The sequence below is a fragment of the Glycine soja genome, chromosome 18 (genome assembly GCF_004193775.1).
Source record: "Glycine soja cultivar W05 chromosome 18, ASM419377v2, whole genome shotgun sequence".
NCBI lineage: Eukaryota > Viridiplantae > Streptophyta > Magnoliopsida > Fabales > Fabaceae > Glycine > Glycine soja.
In genome coordinates this window covers 17,078,251-17,099,542 of record NC_041019.1, presented here as the reverse complement: position 1 = coordinate 17,099,542, position 21,292 = coordinate 17,078,251, and the positions used below count along the sequence as shown (strand labels likewise).

The 21,292-nt window shown below is 32.4% G+C and overlaps 2 protein-coding genes and 1 long non-coding RNA gene across 4 annotated transcripts; 2 read left to right on the top strand and 1 right to left on the bottom strand.

The window, feature by feature from the left end:
- The first annotated feature begins 544 nt into the window (after nt 1–544).
- Nucleotides 545–2,966, top strand: LOC114396121. Of its 2 annotated transcripts, XR_003663235.1 has the most exons (4): nt 545–577; nt 1,032–1,110; nt 1,199–1,246; nt 1,810–2,966. It is a non-coding gene; the product is annotated as an uncharacterized LOC114396121 (long non-coding RNA). The 2 variants fall into 2 exon arrangements; XR_003663234.1 differs by lacking the exon at nt 545–577 and having other exon boundaries at nt 607–1,110.
- A 2,506-nt stretch (nt 2,967–5,472) lies between these two features.
- On the top strand, nt 5,473–8,216 carry LOC114396796 (dnaJ homolog subfamily B member 4-like). The gene is made up of 2 exons (XM_028358966.1): nt 5,473–6,379; nt 7,476–8,216. Exons 1-2 carry the CDS (start codon nt 5,967–5,969, stop codon nt 7,930–7,932), a joined length of 870 nt encoding a protein of 289 aa, XP_028214767.1. The 5' UTR covers nt 5,473–5,966; the 3' UTR covers nt 7,933–8,216.
- A 1,189-nt stretch (nt 8,217–9,405) lies between these two features.
- LOC114395442 (thioredoxin H2-like) lies at nt 9,406–11,123 on the bottom strand. Its single transcript, XM_028357225.1, has 3 exons — nt 10,884–11,123; nt 10,666–10,788; nt 9,406–9,960 (listed from the first exon to the last, which is right to left on the bottom strand). The coding sequence occupies exons 1-3, from the start codon at nt 10,992–10,994 to the stop codon at nt 9,829–9,831; spliced, it is 366 nt and encodes a 121-aa protein (XP_028213026.1). The 5' UTR covers nt 10,995–11,123; the 3' UTR covers nt 9,406–9,828.
- Nucleotides 11,124–21,292: the final 10,169 nt, after the last annotated feature.

Here is a 21,292-nt window from a genome sequence, read left to right as displayed (position 1 = left end):
CATCTATTAATATAAACTCTTTTTTCTGAAAACTTGGTAGTGTAAAACAAGTTTCAACTTTCAATACCATATTATAAACTCCTTAATTTACTTCATTCATTTTTTAGTCTTCATTATGTTGATTTATTCTAAACTTTAGGTATGTTTCTTTTGGGTGCAAAGGAAGTGATGGGTCACACTTGGAACAAGAGTTTGAAGAGAGGGAAAATAGCACTGTTAATGCTAATCATGTACCCTCCATGTGTTTTTGTCAAAAAAAAAATCAATAGAAATGTTAAAAGAAACCATATATTGACATTTTTTTAAACTGTAGAATGAAGAGAAGGAGATTAAATTTGAAATGCCACAGAATCTGCCAACAAGAGAATTTAAGGACTTGGAGCTGTTAATAGATGGTGAGAAAATGCACAATGTTACTAAAAAGGAGGTATAGGTAAGCCTACGCTATTAAAATGAAAATAGAAATTGACAGTGGTGAATATCCTCTGCTTTGATTCATTATGTATATATATAGGCTGTTACATTGGTGTGAGACTGTCAAGGGGTCTCCTTGGTCAGTCACTAACGACAAAAGCAGGTATTCCTATAACAGAATTTGTGCTAATTCCACTAACAGATTTTGCAGAGCCAGCACGTCGAGCTTCCTAGACGTAATCTTCCAAATACGTGGGCCTCCTGCTCTCTCTTTTGGGCCTGTTGTTTCCATGATTGGTATTGCTATCATATTGCAGAATTTGGTACAAAATTACAAGCAGAGAGAAGTAAACCTTGAAAGGAAGCTTCTTAAATTGAATAGTCTGAGGGAAGAGCAATCAACCATTGCTCAAATGCAAAAACAATTAGAGGAAAAGACAGAAACTGTGGAGATTCTTAATAAGACCATTGGTTCCTTGCGGTCAGAGAGTGAAGTTTTTCGAGAAAAAATAAGAGAGGATCTAATGTTAAAAAAACAATTTTGCATTTTGTGAAACCAGTTTTTGCGTCCTTGAGCAGCGGAAACCTTTCTTTTAATGTTGGTTTTCCTTTAACAGGGATTGATAAGTATGACACTGGAGATGGATTTGGCCATTTTGGTCTTCTTTCACCGGTGAAATGTATTTTTATGAGAAGGTGAGGGTCAATGCAATTTTATGATGTTTTACAGTCTTCTTATTTTCTATACACAACATTGATTTGTTTGTGATTGCTTGCTGCTTAGGCTTTTGGTATGGAGCTACTTCGAAGACAAGATGACCCAGAAACTAAGGTGCTTTGATATCTATTTTGTTACATACATTTGGTACTGATGTATCTAATATATGCCTAAGTACTTAAAACTGAAAAATTAGAAGATAATGAGAACTTATGGTTTATATATGATTGCAAGATTTTGGCTTAATTTTTGTTATCAGTGTTGGGCTTTTAGCTCACGTATTTTGGCAATGATGAAGGTTGGTTTTATTGATGTTTATTTTTAAAAGTATTCTTAGTTTGTAATTTATCCTTGTGAAGTTAATGGCCTGGGTGCATAGATAGAGACAAAACAAAAAGACAGAGGGTGCTTTGATTTACAAGAGAGGGTATACATGGTTTGAAATTAGTTTAGAACCGGCTTGAAACCCGTATGACTCTGAAAACAGATATAAACTTATTCGAAATTAGTTTAGTTTAGAACGTGTTCAGAACCACTTTAAAATTGATTTTCTAAAACTAGTTCGATTTCGAACCAATTTGAAAATCAGTTAGTAGATTTGGGTAAAAAATCAAACTGGTTAAACCAGTTCGAAAACTAATTGGATTTGATTTTTTTCTGAACCGGTTTTTGTACAGCCCTATCCTCCTCCATCAGCCATGACACTGCTACACCTTCCACCAAAACGAAGTCTGGGAAGCCATTTAAAACTCGCGTTCAACCGCCTCTAAGCTCTCTCTCGGCGCCTTGTTCTCTTGCCGCTGGCGATCAGCTTGGCTACTGCTTCCACCCCCATTTTTGCTTTGACCAATTTGCCTCCGACAATGCATTGTGGACCCCAAGTTGTGCGAATGGCATTGGATTTTGGAGTCCATTGACGAGTTCGAGTGGAGATTCAGCAAAAAGGAGTTGGAAGAGCAGTTGGTTGGGCCGTTGGAGTACAGTGGACCGATTCTGATGATGAGTTGATGTCCGTGGTGGAATGAAGTTGCAACTATTTTTTTTAATTAATTCTCATATTTTAACTATTATTTTTACTCTTTCAGTTGTTGTTTGTTGCATATATTAAACATGATTTCATGAGTTTCTCAGTTTCGATGGGTTGAAAAATCAGACCTTTTGCTTATGAATGCTGGAATATGTGAAATTAGAATGAATGTCTTCCAGTTGCTGCAATGTGTGTCAATTTCTTTGTTATTTCTTGTTTTATCCTAAACTTGACAGATCTCACATGAGCCTTGTATGGAATGTAATAACAAATTGGTGAAAAAATCTTGATGGAGCTGGGGCATGGTTGAGATTTGGGAGGATTTGAATGTTCTTCTCTTTCATTGCTTGAAGTTAAATTGGAGACAATGACTTTCGCGGCGCATATCCAGCGTTTGATTTCATTATCTAGACGTCGCTCGCTGATACTGAGCTTTTCGATGCGAGTTTGCGGAAGCTGGCGTCAACGGAGGATTTTCTGACGTTGTCGTGAACTCTATTTTAGAGAAGCTTGGGTGGTAATGGGTAGTGTTACTACTACTGCTAGATAAAGAAAGTTCCATCTATGAGTTTCTTTCTTTTATGAGGTGATTTTTTTTTCTTTTCTAAATGGTGTTTTTTGTGTTTGGGTCATGCAGAGTGTAGCGCTTCTCGACTGGGAAGTATATTTGTCTAAGGAGGGTAATGACGTAAGTATGTTCAAAAGAGAGCGTGTATTTTTTCTACAGGGGATATCTTTGGAAAAAAAACAAATTCAAAAAGAAAGTGAATAAAATAACGAGGAGAACTGAATAGAGCAATTGTCAAAATTTATAACTAATTATCAATATTTTGCCTACAGATATATCCAACGGCCCAAATTAGTTTCGCACAATGCAATACCTACTACCTACTAGGCTTTTCCATGCTAGAAGGGTCGAGGCATGTGACTTAGGCAAAAGATCTACTTGCATGAGATCCTAAGGTGAAATGGCCTTGCTATCATGTGAACATTGATGTCTAAAATAGAGTGAAAATTAAAAGACATGGTATAATAAAAGAAAAAGTTATCGCACAAAATTCATTGAATAAATTATTTATAGCAATAATTAATTTTTTTTAAAAAAAGAGAAAAGATTGAATATATTGAAATCATGATGAACATTGCTAGGTAATTAGAATCATTGTTATTTCCATTTCCATAATTACCATAATAATAATAATTACATTAGTTAGTTTACTTATATATACTTTAAATATACTTTTTTATGAAATTAAATATTTAGATTATGAGAATCATAATTGTCATAATTATTTTATTTTTGAATTAAAAATATATATATTAAATGAGAAAAAAAATAAGTATAGTACTGCTACGGCCTACGTGCTATATGCCTACTTGACAAAACCAAATAATTGATGAATTGTGTCATATTATTGTTTCTTTCTGCACCAAGTACAATAATTTCTTCTTTTAATTAAAACAAAGCCACCCTAAAAAGGATTAATATCAATATTAATGCAAAGGATAATAATATCATCTTTTCAAGTTGTTCTGTTTTAAGATCCCCTTGAACTACCTTCCAGATTCCGATGGAGACCCTTTTGTTTTGGAAGGAAACTCTTGGCAGAGAAAAAAAAGTCATGATTGGTGGTGCTACGTCTCTTTCTTATCACTCCAGCTATTCGCAACCACCAACTCCATCGCACGTTCGCTTTTTAATACTACTATAAACCTAACATGCCCCCGAGCCGAGCCAGAATTTCTGCTGTAAATCTCAAATCATTTCTTAACTTAACAAACTCTCTGATGAACTTAATCAATGCATAGTTAAATGTTAAATGCATTATCAACATACAGTTGACATGGGTAAAATTGGGTTTGGATCTTTAAGTAAAATTTTGAATTTGAGTGTATGAAAAATATTATTGGAACAAGTAGATGGATATTTTGGTCCTTTATTTAAGATGAAGTTTGATTTTAGCTTGGACATAAAAGTCATAATAATATTGATGATTGAATCGGTAAAAATATTAATTTAAAATTCAGTGATTTAATCATAGTTGAACTGATTTTATATGTTATAAAATTATATGATATTTTAAGTAATAAAATAATATAAAATAAGAATCTAAAAGACTATGAATGATTAAATTATGTATTTTTTATAAGACAAAAATTGATATTTATATAAAATATTTGAATATTTTTTTATTTATCTAAAAATTATTATTGATTAAATTTTAATAATTAAAATAAATAAATAAGATCAGTTTTATGTATCGGTTCAATGTCAATTTTCATCGGTTTGACCAATTCTTTATAGACTCTTACTAGTTCTAAAATACTTCAATTTTGTAGAGTGTTCAAACTAATCACCATATTAGTTCTCGATCCAATTGTTTGAATCAACCAATTTGGTTTGATTTTCATAATCACAAAGGCCATTTTATCTTAAAATATGCAAACTCTATGGAAGGAAGATTAGTTAGATGATAAATAAGAATAAGAAACATAATAGATACTTAGGGTAACAAAAAATCTTAAATGCATTTTTGTATCCCAAAAAACTGTTAAATACAGTATATTTAAAAGAAGTTTCTAGAATAGAGCAAAACCGTATTGATACGGGATTTAAGTTAAACATGTTTTAATATGCATTTTGCTTAAAGTTAAAATTTATTTATTTTTATATCATTTAATGATTCAAAATTCCTTTAAAAATATATTCAAAATTAATTTTATTAAACTTCAAATCAAACGGTGCTTTAAATTTCAAATGCCGGTAATTAATAGTGTATCATTTCCGTATTTTGGGAGATACATGTATTTTAAGTCAACCAATTGTTCTCAGAAATATAATGTGAATGTACCTTTTCTGATCAGTATTGTAAATGTAGCATGAATAGGTAGTTCAGAATTCTCTTAATTGTATTTTTGTCCCCTTAATTTATTTTTATTTTCTAAAGTTGGGTCTCTTATTTTATTTTTTGTGTACTTGTTTTTCACTATTTTAATTGTATAATTTTTTCTGTCATATAAATATAAATATTTAATAAAAAAAGTTAATAAGACACTAGAGTAACAATAGTTTTACTAAATATACCCATTAACGTCACCATATGACAATATAATATAATATCATGTTAACACTTTTATTAAAAAATAAATTTCATTAATAAATAGATTGAAATTATACCATTAAAATAAAATTAAAAAACAAGAGACCAAATTCACAAAATAACAAAAATATGAAAACCAACCGTTCAAAATTTCCCTAATTACCATTAACTGGCCATTATATATTTGGATCTTATTGAACATTTTTGTCCACAAGGTACTACTATACTACTACATCACTCACTAACCACTACTACCCTCTCAAAAATTCCAAAAATCAAAATGCCATATGGATATTTATCTATCTCTTAGCCATCAGCATCCAAGTGTCCAACCTTAAAAACTCCTCTCTCTCTCTCTCACTAACTCACGCTCTGTTTACTCTGTTTTAGTGTTTCTCACCCCTGCTATCTCTAAATTGAACGTGTTTTCTGCTACTTTTGCGCGTGTGCATTCCTCTTCCCTTCATAGCGAGTTCTAGTGGTCGTAGACTCGGTGTTGTTGGACTCACCCACCACCACAACAACCCCTTTTGCTCCCACGTGCACAGAGTCAAACCCAAACCTCTCTTTTTCTCTCCAAACCCAACAAACAAACAACAACAAAAACAGAGCTTCCTCTCTATTTTCTCCACCCCACAACACCAAAAGAGAAAAAAGAAAAGAAAAGAAAAAAGCAAACTTTTTCGCACACAATTTGGAACAGAAAATGGGTGCAGGAGATTACTACAAGATCCTCAAGATGAACCGCAATGCCACGGATGAAGAACTCAAGAGGGCATATAAGAGGTTGGCCATGAAGTGGCACCCAGATAAGAACCATCCACACCACCATCAACATGTTACGAAAGAAGAAGCTGAGGCAAAGTTCAAGCAGGTTTCGGAGGCTTATGATGTTCTCAGTGACCCCAAGAAGCGCCAGATCTATGATTTCTATGGTCACTATCCCCTGAACTCCATGAAGGTGAATGAGGAGAATGGTGATGGGGATGTTAATAGGGTCCCCAAGGGGGTGAAAAATGTTGGGGTGGTTGAGAGCAAATTGGTGTGCACCCTTGAGGAGCTTTACAAAGGTTGCAAGAAGAAGTTGAAGATCTCGAAGACTATTCCTCATGAATTCGGGTAATCTGTGTTTTTTTATCTTTCTGTTCTTGCCTTAATCCGTTTCCATTAGTGGTGGAATTTGATGTGTTCCTTTTGTGGGTTTTATTTGTTCTGCTGGGGAATGTGTTTGGTTGTGGAATGTAGATTTGTTTTCATGCTGCTTTAGAAATATGCTTGTTTTGGAGTGCATAGATTAATTTTAGTTTATAAAAACTATCTTTTCTTAAAAGTGGTTAATGGTTATAGGCTCTGTGTGCTATGGATGTTGAATGAAGTGTGCTATGGATGTTGAATGAAATTCTAATAATTCTGATATATGGGCTATATGTGTGCTATTGATGTTGATCGATGATTGAAATTCTAATAATTCTGAAACTATAAAAAACAAAACTTGCTGATATTAATTGGGATTATACTATACTTGGATGGTTGAATTCTTGCTTAATCTTTTGACTCATGAGTCTTTTCGGTGTAGAAAAAAAATAAACAACGGCCCCATTTCCAAGAAATTTGACTGTATTATTGTGTAAATTAATGTATAATTTACATTTTACTCGATTGTGTGTCTTATAGTTCTCCGTATTTCATTTATTAGCATATTTTTTCTGCTTATTTGGCTATTCCACTTCTGGTTTGGCTGTTTTCTCTTTTGGCTTTTCACTGACTAGGCCTTGATCATGTGCTACATGCTTACATGTGTACCCACATGTGGAGAAAGAGGAGATCCTTTGTTATTATTTTCTTATTCTTTTGGGATTTGCGTTGGTCTTCTTAATGGTTATTTTAGTTGTATAGAAACAAAGTAAAACTATTAATTACTAAGTTGCAGTATAAAATATGTTGGTTTTGTAGAGATTCGTATTTCAGGTTTGTTTTCTGGTGGACTTGGCCAAGTGAATAAAAAATGTGTCAAATATGTCCTATTTCTTATTCCCTTTTACCATTTCAAGTTGCTTAGAGATATGTGTTTTTTTTTTTTTTAGTTTTTTAGTGAAAGAAATTGGAACCAACGACTTCTCCTTCCCTCCTTCTGCCTTCAACCACTGAACCAACCTTATAACTTAGATATGTGCTTTTTTTGGCTTCACAAATTTCCTCCTTTTGGTTTTTGCAGAAAGACGAAGACTGTGGAAGAGGTCTTGAAAATATATATCAAACCTGGTTGGAAGAAAGGCACAAAAATAACATTTCCTGGGAAAGGCAACCAAGAAGCAGAAGCTACTGCTCCTGACGATCTAATCTTTGTGGTTGATGAAAAACCACATGCTTTGTTCAAGAGAGATGGAAATGATTTGGTTGTCACACAGAAAATCCTACTTGTGGAAGCTCTAGTGGGAAAGACTCTCAATTTAACCACTTTGGATGGAAGAGAGCTCACAATTCAAGTCACAGAAGTTGTGAAACCAAAATATGTGTTGGTGGTCCCAAATGAAGGAATGCCAATTTCAAAGGAACCTGGCAAGAAAGGAAACTTGAGAATCAAGTTTGATGTTATGTTCCCATCAAGGCTCACCTCACAACAGAAGTATGAACTGAAAAGGATTTTGAGCAACAGTACTGCTGATGACTAATTCAGTCTAGTATGTCTATTGCCTTTTTTTTCCCTCCAATTAACACCCTTGAGTTGAGAGAGGTCAATTTACAATGTGTAAATATTTAAATACACCTTTTAGTCTTAGACATGAAAAATGTGCATAATACAAATAAACCAAGCATGTTACTACCATGTCTGCAGTGTGGTGTAGTTTTGGAATAAAGCGATTTCAGCTGCAAAAAATGGTCTTGGATTGTGTTTAATTTATTATGGGTGGGAATATTTACAGTCCTAATATGTTTATTCACACTTTTTTATTTATTTAACTTTCTACTTCTATTCAAATTTAAATTTAGACTTAGATAACTTTAGTTGATATAATATAAGATTGTTTTTCCTTTTTTTGGTTTCTATAATATTTTTTTGTGTTTAATTTTGTCTTTAATATTAAAGTTTCAGTCCTTATAAAATTGCAAATTTTCAATATAAGTTTTTTATATTAGAACTTTTTTATTCTAGTTCATCTTATTCAAGAAACGTCAAGTATATTTTCTAGTTTCTGTTGGCTATGCCATCGTTTACCAAGAACATGGACTAAAATGAAAAAAACAAAAAAAATAAATTAAATTAACCAAAAATAATCTAATTTTTTAAACAAAAACAACATTAATATTTCTATCCATACACTTTTTTTTTATTTTTTTAAAATTACCATCGTTTAAATTTTTCGACGAAATTCAAAATTATTTTATTTCCTTTTCATACAGTATGAAATACATGGCAAAAATAAAATAAATGAATTTAATTTTTATTTTCACAATATAAAAGTTATAATTCTGAATCTGAATGCTAAAATCATTTTAATAGAATGTTTAGGAAATAAATATTGTATTTAATGAGTATATTATAAAAATAATTGCGAAATCTATTTTTTTTAATACTAAGTATATCCTCAATTGATAGTTGAAATTTAATTCCTTTCAAAATGTAGAGATCAATTGTTTCTTTCAACACAGTCTTGTTCGTTTTGTTTATTCCTTTAGAAGTGAATTAAGTGGATTTTAATTCCTCGCCATAAATAGATATATTCTAGTATCAATTGCATTTTTTTAGGAAGTATCAGTTACTTCACTCTTTCCAATATATATTTTTACTTCGCGTTTCTAGAAGAAAGCGGCTGGGGAAAAAATTAAAATGTGCATTAATTGGTTTCCGTTAAATAGAGGCTTGTTTATTTTGTTATACATGCTTAGTATGAAAATGACTGATCTCGACATATTTTATGATAATCTACATTCTACAATGTCCATCCGTTTGGTCCCATGATTTATCTATCTATTTCTGCCTACTATTTTATAAGAACTTTGAAAAGATTTATTTTCACCTATTTTTTTTCTGTTTTCTAAGAGAACTGTCTAGTTTCGCTAATAATTCTGGTAGTAATTGATATTGATGAGCCGTATCAAATATCACAAAACAATCCAAGTGACCTTTTAATGCATATATTATATAGAGATCGGATGCATCAGTGCCCCTTTTATGTCGTTTTTCATTCATGGCTTAAAATCAGCACCGACAGATTACAAATAGGTATAAATTTTAAATTGTGATGGTGATTATTAAACAATAACACTTGTTTTTTAGCTGAAAATAAAAATAATGGTACCAACTTATTCAGCTTTCTATTAGTTGTTGGTTTTTCCTTCTTTTTTTAAAAAAAAAAAAAGGAAATAGACAAAACTAGAATCCGCGAGGGAACAAAACATGATGAGAAGCATCCCCGAAGAGCACTAGGGATATAAAATAAGGAGGAAAGTCAAATATTCTGGTTGAGATTCGATGAAAGATTATATCTAGCAAGAGGACCCGGTAAAATATGCTGAAGAGTGAAGAGCCTTGCTGATTTTATTTTATTGAGTGCATGATCACACATTTATTTTCGGTGTTGTTCAATCAACCTTTGTAGCTCCTCCTTTCTTACTCCCACCACTTTATCAGCCACGTTGCCTTTCTTAATCAGCATGAAAGTTGGCATTCCCTGCACTTGGTAATGTTGAGATACCTCCTGTTTTCATTTATGTATAGTAATCAGTTCCCAAGTTCTAGAAATTGTTTGTTACTATGAAATAATAAAAGAGTAAAATGTGTTTTAAGCTTTTTAATTTTGAGCCCAAGTTAGTTTGAGTCTACATTTTAAAAATAATGATTTTAGTCCTTATGTATTTTATAAGTAGAAAATTTGTCCCTTTCTATAGAACTTAACATATTAGGAAGAGTGACGAAATTCATTTATTATAAAAATATGAAAATTAAAATTATTATTTTTAATAAGTTTAAATACTTTTTTACTTCTTCTAATTTAGTAAATTTTTTTTGTTTTTTTCCTTGAAAAAAAACATAGTCTTAGTCTCTGCAAAACTATATGTTTCTTTTATTTTTTGGTCTTTAAGTGGTTTAAATATTATTTTTTCATTATTCAAAGCGCTATTTAAATGGTTTAAAGGACAAAAAATAAAGTAGAGACATAATTTACAAAGAATAAAACAAAAAAAAAATTACAAGAACAAAAAATAAAAACGTTAACTTAAAATGATTAAAAATATTTAAACCTTTTTAATATATAAGAATTAAGACAAATTTTAACAGATAACTAACTAAATTGCATTTTACCCGTAATAAAATTTATATAATATACTTCATAAAAAATTATATATGATTTTTAAAATTAGGAACAAATGAGTTAAAAGTGAAAAAGGAGTCAGTGATATACCATTAACTCATCCACATCAATCTTCACAAACTCGACATCTCTGTACTTTGTAGCAAACTCTTGGATAACTGGGTCCATGAGTTTGCAAGGTCCACACCATGAAGCAGTGAAATCAACCACCATCTGTGGCAAAGAAAATCAATCTTAGCAAAACCAATTTTTTCTTCTGGGGTGAAAACTGAAACCAAAAATTTTACCAGTTAATATTCCAAACATACCAGTTTGTTAGTTTGTTTCAAGGCATCAAAGTGAGCATTCCATTTAGCAGTGGAATGGAAATTAAGCACTTGAGATGACTCCGATGATCTAGCAACATATGCCATGGCCATGTCAATGGTTAAAGGTTCCTTCTTCTAGGAATGATAAACCAAAATTGACTTATGAGCTTGTATGAATGAAAGGTAAATGTAAAGGAAAAGAGGTTCTCTGTTTTGGATGATGGAAAATTCAGCTAGAGGGATAGCCCTATATATAGAACTTACAAAGTAGTGGGAAACTATTATATGATTTCTTTAGAAACGAATCAGATTCTTTTGTGTGTGGCAAGCTGTAAATTGGACCCTCATAGCTAGGTAGTTTAGGGGACACAAATTGAGAGTATAAGTACCTGCTAAAAATCGATGGTCCCGACATCATTCTCGTCCCATGATGTTCATATGAAAGTACAGTCACCTCGTTCAAATTCCCATTTTTGGGTAATAAGGTTTTTTCCTTCTTGTAGAGAAAAAGTATAACCTTGTCTACAATATGCTTCCCAAAGTACAAAATCGTTTATTTCGTATGATTGGCCAAACGAGGTAATTTTCAATGGCAAACAACTGAACGGTTGTACTGAAAAATCAATACAACATTTAGGAATTCACAAAATTATATGATATGATTAACAAATAACTACCTCTCTTATATATGTAGTGAGAATCCAATCTTAATTTTTTAGTATGAATAAATATACGAAAAGATGTTAACTCCTTAAATAATTCTCGATCTATACCTCAAAATTAATTTTTATATCTCGACTAGATACCACAACAATAAAAAGTGGTAAATAAGAAACAATCTCTACTTTAATCTTGCTATTGTAATTGAGTATAATGTTTTAGCTTCATAAAGACACTCAAATTATCACTTCATTTTTAATTTTATAAATTATCATTCACTTTAATATTTTTTTTTCTTAAATCTTCCACTATTTTATTTTAAGGATTAAAACAAGAATTTAATCGGAATATATTAAGAGTATACTGGTGGGATACAAATAACTAATAATTTATCCGCTTTAACTAAAACATATAACAGGAGTTCAATTTTTAAATATGTAAATAGAACTACAAATGTTGGAAGAGAAATTGCACTTTAACTAATACTTTAGTGTTTTTTGAATTAGTCTCATCACATTTGACTCTCTCGATCGAGATAACTTGATTTTAGGGGAGGGGGGGGATTACAAATTTAGTCTGAGATTTTCAACTATTTTAGTCCTACAAAGGTCATAGTTAGTCGAAACAGTCCTTAAAATTAGAAAAAATGCAAAATAATTTCTAAAATTATTAATTGGTTTAGTTCCCCCATTATTAGTTGGTGAATATTAATATTCATACTTCATATGTAATTAATGTTATTATAACTTTTTTAAAAAAATATTAATTATTCAAAGTTCGTGCAATATAAGAAGTCATATAGAACATGAAAATGGACTTCTCTATAATGGTAATATTTTTATTAAAAAAGATCATACTAATTTAGTAATTTTAAAAGAAAAATATACTATATTAGTAATATAATTTCCTTTCTGTCAAAAAAGTAATATAATTTCCTTTGAACTGATTTGTTTCACTCTGTAATTTTTCTCTTGAAAAATAGTATTAAAAAAATGGAGACATGGTCTTTAAATATTGTTTAACAATAAAATTCGTCCAAAAATAATTAATTGTTGTTAAAAAAAAGACACATCAAATTCAGTATGATTTCTATATTGGGGCAGATAGCAGGGAAGATTCAGATTGAAGTCTTGTAGAATCTGAACACTTCCTGTCATACAAGTTCGTGAACTAATCTTTGAGCTGTTACACAATTGAATTCGGCTCAAAGGGAGAATCTACTTTATTACAACGGTCTCAGTTTCATGCTGTAAAAGAATACTGATTATAGAGAAAGACACAGAAACATAACAAGCACAAAAAGAGACTATGGTCCCAAATCTTTCTATCTCGATCGGCAACTTCGCCAAACTAATTAAGGAATAATCCACCAATGTGCATGCTGTCATTTATGGAACAAAGTAAATGTCTACCAATTCGTATATACTATACGTAGATGCTGGTATGGACTAAGGCGAAAGCAATTGTGCCCTTCGATCGATAATGCACTTGCACACAACATGATTGGTTTGAAGTCGTGAATTGATTCCCACCATATTTGCTTAATGTGAATTTCTACGTCTTCCCATAAGCTTTTAATTGTATTTTTTTTTTACGTTTTTCTAGTATTTGAATGTGATTTTCTATCTTCAAGACAAGTGTCCATACACAGGCTCCCCCTTCCTAGTATTATTAATTTAAAAAAATCAGCCATTAGTTATATTTGTAACACCATAGAAACTTTATCTTACTAGGTGAGATTAGATATGGATGATCACAACAACAAAAACCTTACATCACAGGTACTATATTCACTATGAGACTTCTCTTGAATGAGAAAAAAGATTTGTGGAGTGAAGTCAATTGGGATCAAAATATGGAGGGTGGAGGGAACTTGTAAAGAGAAAATTTCATACAATTCTTCAATTTGGTGGAGAGATCTTGGCAAAATATGTGAGAGTCTTGATGAGTTTGCGTCTATGTTGGAATGGAAAATGGGAATATGTGATAAATTCAAATTTTGGGAGGATTTATGGGAAGGGGAACAATCTTTGGCAAATAAATTTCTAAGATTATTTCTTAATTTGTTACAAAGAGCTGAATTCATTGGTAATTTGGGTGAGTGGATTGGCGAAAAATGGAGGTGGAAGTTGATATGGAGGAGAGAATGATTTCGATGGGAAAATAAAATGGTGGATAGGTTCCACGTGGATCCTAGAGGTGTGAGGGTGCAAAGACAAGATGCGGATCTATGGAGGTGGAGGGAGAGACAAAGTGATGAATATTATGTGAAACTAACATATTTAGCACTTTGTGGGCGTGTTTTTGGCAACAATTTTGATGACATTTTTCAAGAGCTATGGAGGATCAAGGTTCCACCAAAAATCAACATCTTCATTTGGAGATTACTCAGAAACAGACTTCCTACTACAGATAATAAGAGAAAAAGAAATCTGCTAACAGGTGAGAGGGATTGTAAGTGCCCATTTTGCAAATGTGTTGAGGAATCTGTATCGCATGTCCTATTCACTTGTAAAATGGCACGTGCAGTATGGAGTCACTATTACGCATGGTTGGACCTCAATTCGGTTCTGCTGCAGCATTTCAGGCAACATTTCTTGTTGGACTACAACCAGGAGAGACAATATTGTATTCAGGGGAGCCTCGTTCCAGGATTTTTTGTTTCATACATGGACCTGGATGAGAAACATTGGGAATTCTTTTGGTTATTCATATGTGCAGCGGTGTTAGAACACCAGAGCTTGTGTAGTGGAGTAGAATTAGGGGTTGGAATAGACCAGGCCGGCCTACAGAGGCCTACGACCTGGCCTATATAAAGTCTGTCCTGAACTGTCCTATTTAATTAAAAGGTTAGGCTCAAGCTTTTTTAAAAGCATATTAAATTAAATAGAACAGGCTTAGGCTTATTAAAAAGCCTTATAAGCCTGATAGGCCGGCCTATATATATATATATATATATATTATTTTTTGGGTACCAATATATAATATTATTTTTTGGACATAATTAATTTGTTTTTGAAATTATCATTACACATTACTGTTCCATAACTTCTATTCCTATAATCAAGGACTTTAATTACAATTTAGGTGTGAATCATGTGCCATTTTATATTCCTCATTATTTTGATTTGACTTTCCTTTTTTTTAAACTTTCCTATTACGTTCCTACTTCATAAAATATTAAATATTTATTGTGAAGAAGACTTTTAAAAAAGCTATCAGGCTAGGCCAGACTTTTAAAAAGGCCAGGCCGAGCCAAAATAAAAGCCTTTGATAGACTATAGGCCAGACTCAGGTCTCAAAGATTCATCGTATGCTAGGCTCAGGCCTTCCAAAGTCGGATCTGACCTATCCTATTCTCACCCCTAGGTTGAATACGAAACAAGTGCAAATGGAAGGTTCACTTTGTCACTTTAAAATAAGTCACCAATATCAGGTGACTTATTTTATTATATCAAATGATTACATTTAAGTTTTCCATTTTTCAATTAGAGCCTATAAAACGTTTTGTAAATTTGATATTTTTTTAATTTTTAATTTAATGTATTTTAAAGACACTTTAATTAATTCATAATCTTCCAAATTCTAGCTAAACCTAGTCTTCCTTGCTGTCTATCAATTTTTACATAGGTCTAGGGAGTTGTTTCTTAGGTTAGTGATTGATGTTGATTTCATGTTAAAATTCAAACCTAATCATTCACGAAACTTATTTCACAGTCTCAGTGTCATATCCAATTTTCCATCTTGTAGCATGTGCTTATATTAAGTGCTTATATTAAGTGATGATCTAATTTTATTAAAGAATTTCTAACAATAACTATTTTGATTGTGAATGCGATAATTCTAAAGTCCAATTATCATGTCATAAAAATATTAAGGAGAAGAACTAACTAAGCCCAAAAGTTAAAGACAAATAATTTTCTACTAAGGCTAAAATATGTTTTTGGTCCCTAATATATACTCATTTTTTGCATTTAGTTCCTAATAAATTTTTCCTTCGAATCAGATTCCTAATATTTTAAAATTTTTGTCCGGCGTCCCTGTCGTTAGTTAGGATTTGTTAACTACTTACGTGGCCATTAATCAGACACGTTAGCATGCGATGTTAACTACTTACGTGGCCATTAACCGGACACGTTGGCATGTGATGTGTAATGACATGTGTGGTGCCACATGCTTAAGTAAAAAAAGTTTTTTTTTAAAAAAAAAATAAAAAGTAATACGACGTCATTTGGATTTAGGTTAAAAGGAAAAAAAAAAAGCTAACTGGCACGATTCATCTTCTTCTGTGCCACATGTGATTGCACTATGCTTCTTCTTCTTCTTCTTCATATTCTTCTTCTTCTCCATCTCCATCTCTCCCCTTCCCAATGTCCTCTCTCCACCTTCTCCCCAGCGCCACCACCGCCCCCAACTTCGCATTCCTCCTTCATCCCCATTCTCTCCTCTTCCCCTCAAAAACCCTAACCCCTAAAAACCCAAACCCAAACCCCCCCCCCTCGCCCTCCAGTGGAACCGCAAGTCGGAGCTCTCTGACTCCACCCCCCGCGTCGCCGTGAACACCTCTAGCAAGGACAGCATGGGCAAGACAACCACCACCGTCAACATTGGCCTCTCCCTTGTCATGATTGAGGTCCTCAATGGCGACTTTCGTCTCATCCATGAAAAGCGTTGGTCCAACTTTGAACAAAATGCATCGCAACACCTTGTTTGTCGATGCAGTTTACATATATTGAGATTTCAGCTCACGCATTTGGGTTCGGGGGAAGAGCGATTACAGTCAGGAACCAGGGGAGGACGCGTTTGTGAAGTATGTGGGTGGGATTTTGAGTGTGGTGGTTTAGGATTTGAGGATTCAAGAAAGGCCCACACTGATGAGCTCAAGGAGGGTTGTTTGCAAGATTTTGGGTATGGATGGAGCCGTGGAAGTGGTTGTGACGCAGGGTAGTTTTGTTCGAATCCGGTGATGGGTGATGGTTTTGGGCACGTATTTGAAAGATCTGATGATGATGGTGAAGCGGTGGTGTGGTGATGGTGTAGGGAGGTCATGTGGCAGCCCGCATCATGATGGTGATGAGGTTGGTAGAGAGACGACGACACAGTAAAGGTTAAGGGAAGAGATGGTGGTTGGTGGTGGCTATGGTGTTTCGTGGGTGTCAATTCTAAAAAATGTTGCTCGACGCCGGTGTCAACGCGTTGCCTCCTCTGAATTGGACTCCACCGGAGGACCGCGGCGTCGGAACTGAATTGGGTTATTTTGGGAAGTCCCCAAGTTTTTTTAACCTAAATCCAAATGGTTTCGTTTTTATTTTTTTTTAAAAAAAATCCTACGTGTGATCTGATTTAGGCAACGAGTACGCGTGGCACGAGACGTGGCATGCCTGTGGCCAGTTAATGGACACATAGGCAGATAACGATTTCGGATTAACGACAAGGACATCGAACTAAATTTTACAAATATTAGGAACTTGCTTCGTAGGAAAAATTCATTAAGGACCAAACACAAAAAACGAATATATACCAGGGACCAAAAACATATTTAAGCCTTCTACTAATTTCTATTGTAACTATATGATTAGATACATTGGCCTTGGCCATATCCCTAGTCATACATCTTTTTGCTACTAACGAGAGTGGAGGAAACCATTTTGAAGGTGACAGGACAATTTGTTGTGCTATTTTTAAGGAGCTTGGGAGTGGATGATTATGGAGTATTTATGGTGTTTTCATGCTATAAATGTTGAGTAGCTAATGATAGTTACATAGAAGTATTCCTAACACTTGCAGTGGAAAAATTAGGATCTATTTTGTATTCAAAATATACAACAATAATAAATAAAGATAAAATAGATTTGTGTATCCGGATGTGCGCTCTTGAAGAAAGAAAATTTGTCTTCAATAGTGTGAAGACTTTACATATATCCACACTAACAATCTTTGTTATCACCTCTTTGATGAGTGAAACTCTAAATAACAAATTTTCTTTCTACTATTCAGGCATAAAACTAGTCTTGAACTTTTCTAGTAGTTTGTGTCTGGTGTGCTTAGCCTAAAGTAGATGCTTCTATTTATAATGTTAAAGAGACATGGAGTTGAGCCTTTTCTCAAAGAAAAAAAAGGAAAGATTTAAAATAATTTCATATCTCTTTATCTTTATAAAAAAATAAAAATTATCTCATATCTTTTGTTGTAATAAGCTTTTTGATTTAAGGCAAAAATAATTCACAATTAATCACATGATTAATTACGATAATTAATCACATTCCCGATATGTAGCAATAGAATATTATTTTTATTTTATGGACAACTTCCACAATTATAAAATAATACTCCCTTTTTTATATTATTGGTGCTAACAAAAAATATAATAATACTCCACTAAAATATTTATTTGATTAAATTAAATTCTCTAATTTAATTATCAAATAAATTGTTTTCTTTTACAAAGATTGGAACACTCTAGTGTGTGTGACTTAGTAGGTTTAATACTAAGTCGATAATAAATTAATCATAATTAATTTACTAATCAAGATAGGCGTCTAACAACACTCCTTAACATCCGGATAACATGAAGTAACATATTTTACTTTCAAGAACCAATAGAAGAATAATGTAATATTTTCTTTCATCATTTATAGCTCAAGGTTAACTCTAAAGTATAGTATTATTGTCAAACTCTAATAAGCTAACACGTTTAATTAATGAATGACTAAACTATTTTCTTCTTTCATTCAATTGCCTTGAACAAGGTCTTAATTCTATCGTAGAGCTCAAACTCATTACCTAAGTTGATGGATTCCTTCTTGATTAAACATTAATTCTACAAGTATTTAATCATATCCAATATTTATTCAACTAGTGCCCTTAGGCATTAGGTGTCTGAATTAAAATATAACAAATAACTTGTTAATTACTATGATAATCTCATGTCAAATGAAACTATTATATTTCTTCTTGAGAAATTCCTATTAACATATTAAGGTAATATTAACTATTTAGAAATTTTCAATTGAGTCAGTTCAATTATGACATCCACATATACATCATCTATATATTCAATTTAGTTCATGAGATCTATTAATCTTTATCTAAAAAAGACCATTACATATATATATTGATCTTGTGCATACATATTTATCCCAACAACCAATACAATTTTGCGCTTTGTGTTTATCCTACAGCGTCATTTTATGTACAGTTCTCGCGTTTGTAATAGCTTTTGGCATTTCTGATGCCTTTTTATTAATACAAATATGTTTATTGTGGATAAAAAAAAACTGAGACTTGTCTTAACATGTAATCTATTCTATATTATTGATTCTTCAAGTTATATTCTTTACACATGTTCATATAATATTAACTCATTTCATTTGATCTTTTTTGAAGTTGTGTTAGTCAATTAATTGACGTTAAGGCAACACTAAACTAATTTCTGTTTATTTTTTTATTTTTATTTTTTATTTTTTATTTTTTGTTTTCCTAAACTCATGTCAGTCATGGCGGATGCTAAATTAAAAAGAAATATTAGTTTTTGAATGATAGACTTGGCGAATATAAGTGTCAACTTGATTAACATTGTATTTCAATTTGCATTCTCAAATTAATTTACAAAATTTAGTCTCTCGCCTCCTTCTTTTCTTTTAAACACAAAAATTTTGTCCCCTAAAGAGTTTTCTTCTTCTGCCTAATTTTTCCCTAGGTTGGGTTGCAAGTGGTTAGTGGTGACTAGCTTCGTTAGTGCGGTTTTAGTAAAAGGCTTGTGGTTGCGGCTTTTGGGCTTCAATGGGTGGCTAGATTGCGATTTCATCCTATCTACCCACTCAGTGTAATTAAGGCTTGGGCTTTGCTAGGTGCACCAGCATATTGCTTGTGCACCTAGCATTAAAACAAAATTCCAAAAATGCCCTTAAGTGTTTTTTATTTTTACGAATTACATAATTTATATACCTCATATGAATTACATGATCCGTAAGTGTTTTTTTAAAATTTATTCAAAAATATGTTTTTTAATTTATTAATAAATTAATTTTCTTAATAATAAATATTTTTTTATTTAAAAAATATACGGATTAAATAATTCGTATAAGTTATATCAAAATTAATTGTCAAAAAATTTATTATTTAAATGTACAAGAGCATTAAATATATATTAGAAATTTTAGTGTTATATATAACAACATTATTTATTTTATGATATAATTGGCCTATTAGCTCAGTTGGTTAGAGTGTCGTACTAATAACCTGAAAGTCACAGGTTCGACAACTTGTGAAACAAATCCTGCCTGAACCAAATTTGACTAAACTGGCAAACTCGATCACACCAATAACTAGCCTTGATTCAATTGGTTTAGACAATTGATGCATGAGGTCATGTATCTCCATGTCAATATGTTAATTTATGAAGTAAGCTGTCAATATGATAGGTAGCTCTAATAGTGGTGCATCTGGCATAGTAGAGAGCATGGTGATTGGTGCAAACTTGGCTTTGTACTACTTAGGAAGTCAAAATAACCACAAAAGTAGTAGGCATATTGAAGGAAAATGCCTCTATTCCTTTACGCACACTATTCTTCTTTTGACTAGACTCCATAAGTTTTTATTAGATCTTAGGTGCATACACAAGTATAATCATGACCTAAAGAAGAAATTTTTTTTATGTTTTCATCTATTTGGTCTCAATGGGTGTCCCAAAAAGTGCTCCTACACAATTCAAAAATAATGTCAAACAATTCAAACTAAAATAAAAATTTGATTCTTAGTAATGGATTTCCAAGTTATTTCAATAAGTACTTGGTGTGACACCCTTTACCCCAACATGCATATAAATGAGAAAAAAATATAAAATGCGGAATCTAATTGAATCAATTTTATTCAATAAAATCGCAAGTACATCCATGTGGATAAAAATTTCACATTTGTTTCACTGTTACCAAATATAATTTCTCAGAAATATTTTCGGCTCAAAACAAGATCGTTCAAGTTTACAAAAGAACTCAAGTTAAACAACATAATAAAATAAAGTAAAATAACATATTCAAAACATCATGCAATTAAAACAGAAACACATGCCTCAATGTCATATCCTATCAGAGCATTGTGTCCTGATGTCCTCTAGCACGAGGTTCCTTAAAGTAATTTACCTCTAGTCATATGCTCCCACAAACACAAGGTTCAAGATCATCACAGGATCCAAACACAAACAACACACGAGGAGTGAGTCATCATATTCCTAAATAGGTAGAGATAAACAAAAAGATATAACAAGCTCAACTTAGTACGATTCGCATCATTTTATCACTCATTGTGTAACATCACTTGTCCCAAGAATTTAATCACAAAATCACATTCCACACCTTCACATTAATCACGTGTTCAGAACAACACATCTCAAGTACAACACAACATCTCACACTCCCACAATTCATTACCCATCATCACGTAACAAGTTACAATGATCATTATACAGGTGTTATGCAATAAATATACTAAGACTCAATTTTATATGCAATGTGCTACCATGTCAGTGAAAAATCTCATTAGGCGCCTAGGAGTACATGATAAGACAGACCACACACTGGTAAGTCAGGTCACTCTCACTAGGTAAAATCATAGGGAGATCAATTAGGGTCATTGTTTTGTGAGAATGCTTTAATCATGTGGGATTGACATAGACTTAAAGGAGCACTTAAATTGGGTGTATTTACCCCCAAGGCCGTCAGGGCCTCTCCCTCTTGATTCAGGTCCAACTC

Coding starts and splice junctions, on each gene's coding strand:
- LOC114396796 (XM_028358966.1), top strand. CDS start 5,967: ATGGGTGCAGGAGATTACTACAAGATCCTCAAGATGAACCGCAATGCC. Junction 6,380..7,475: donor ACTATTCCTCATGAATTCGG/GTAATCTGTGTT, acceptor TGGTTTTTGCAG/AAAGACGAAGACTGTGGAAG.
- LOC114395442 (XM_028357225.1), bottom strand. CDS start 10,994: ATGGCCATGGCATATGTTGCTAGATCATCGGAGTCATCTCAAGTGCTT. Junction 10,789..10,883: donor TGAAACAAACTAACAAACTG/GTATGTTTGGAA, acceptor TCTTTGCCACAG/ATGGTGGTTGATTTCACTGC. Junction 9,961..10,665: donor TTGATGTGGATGAGTTAATG/GTATATCACTGA, acceptor AAATGAAAACAG/GAGGTATCTCAACATTACCA.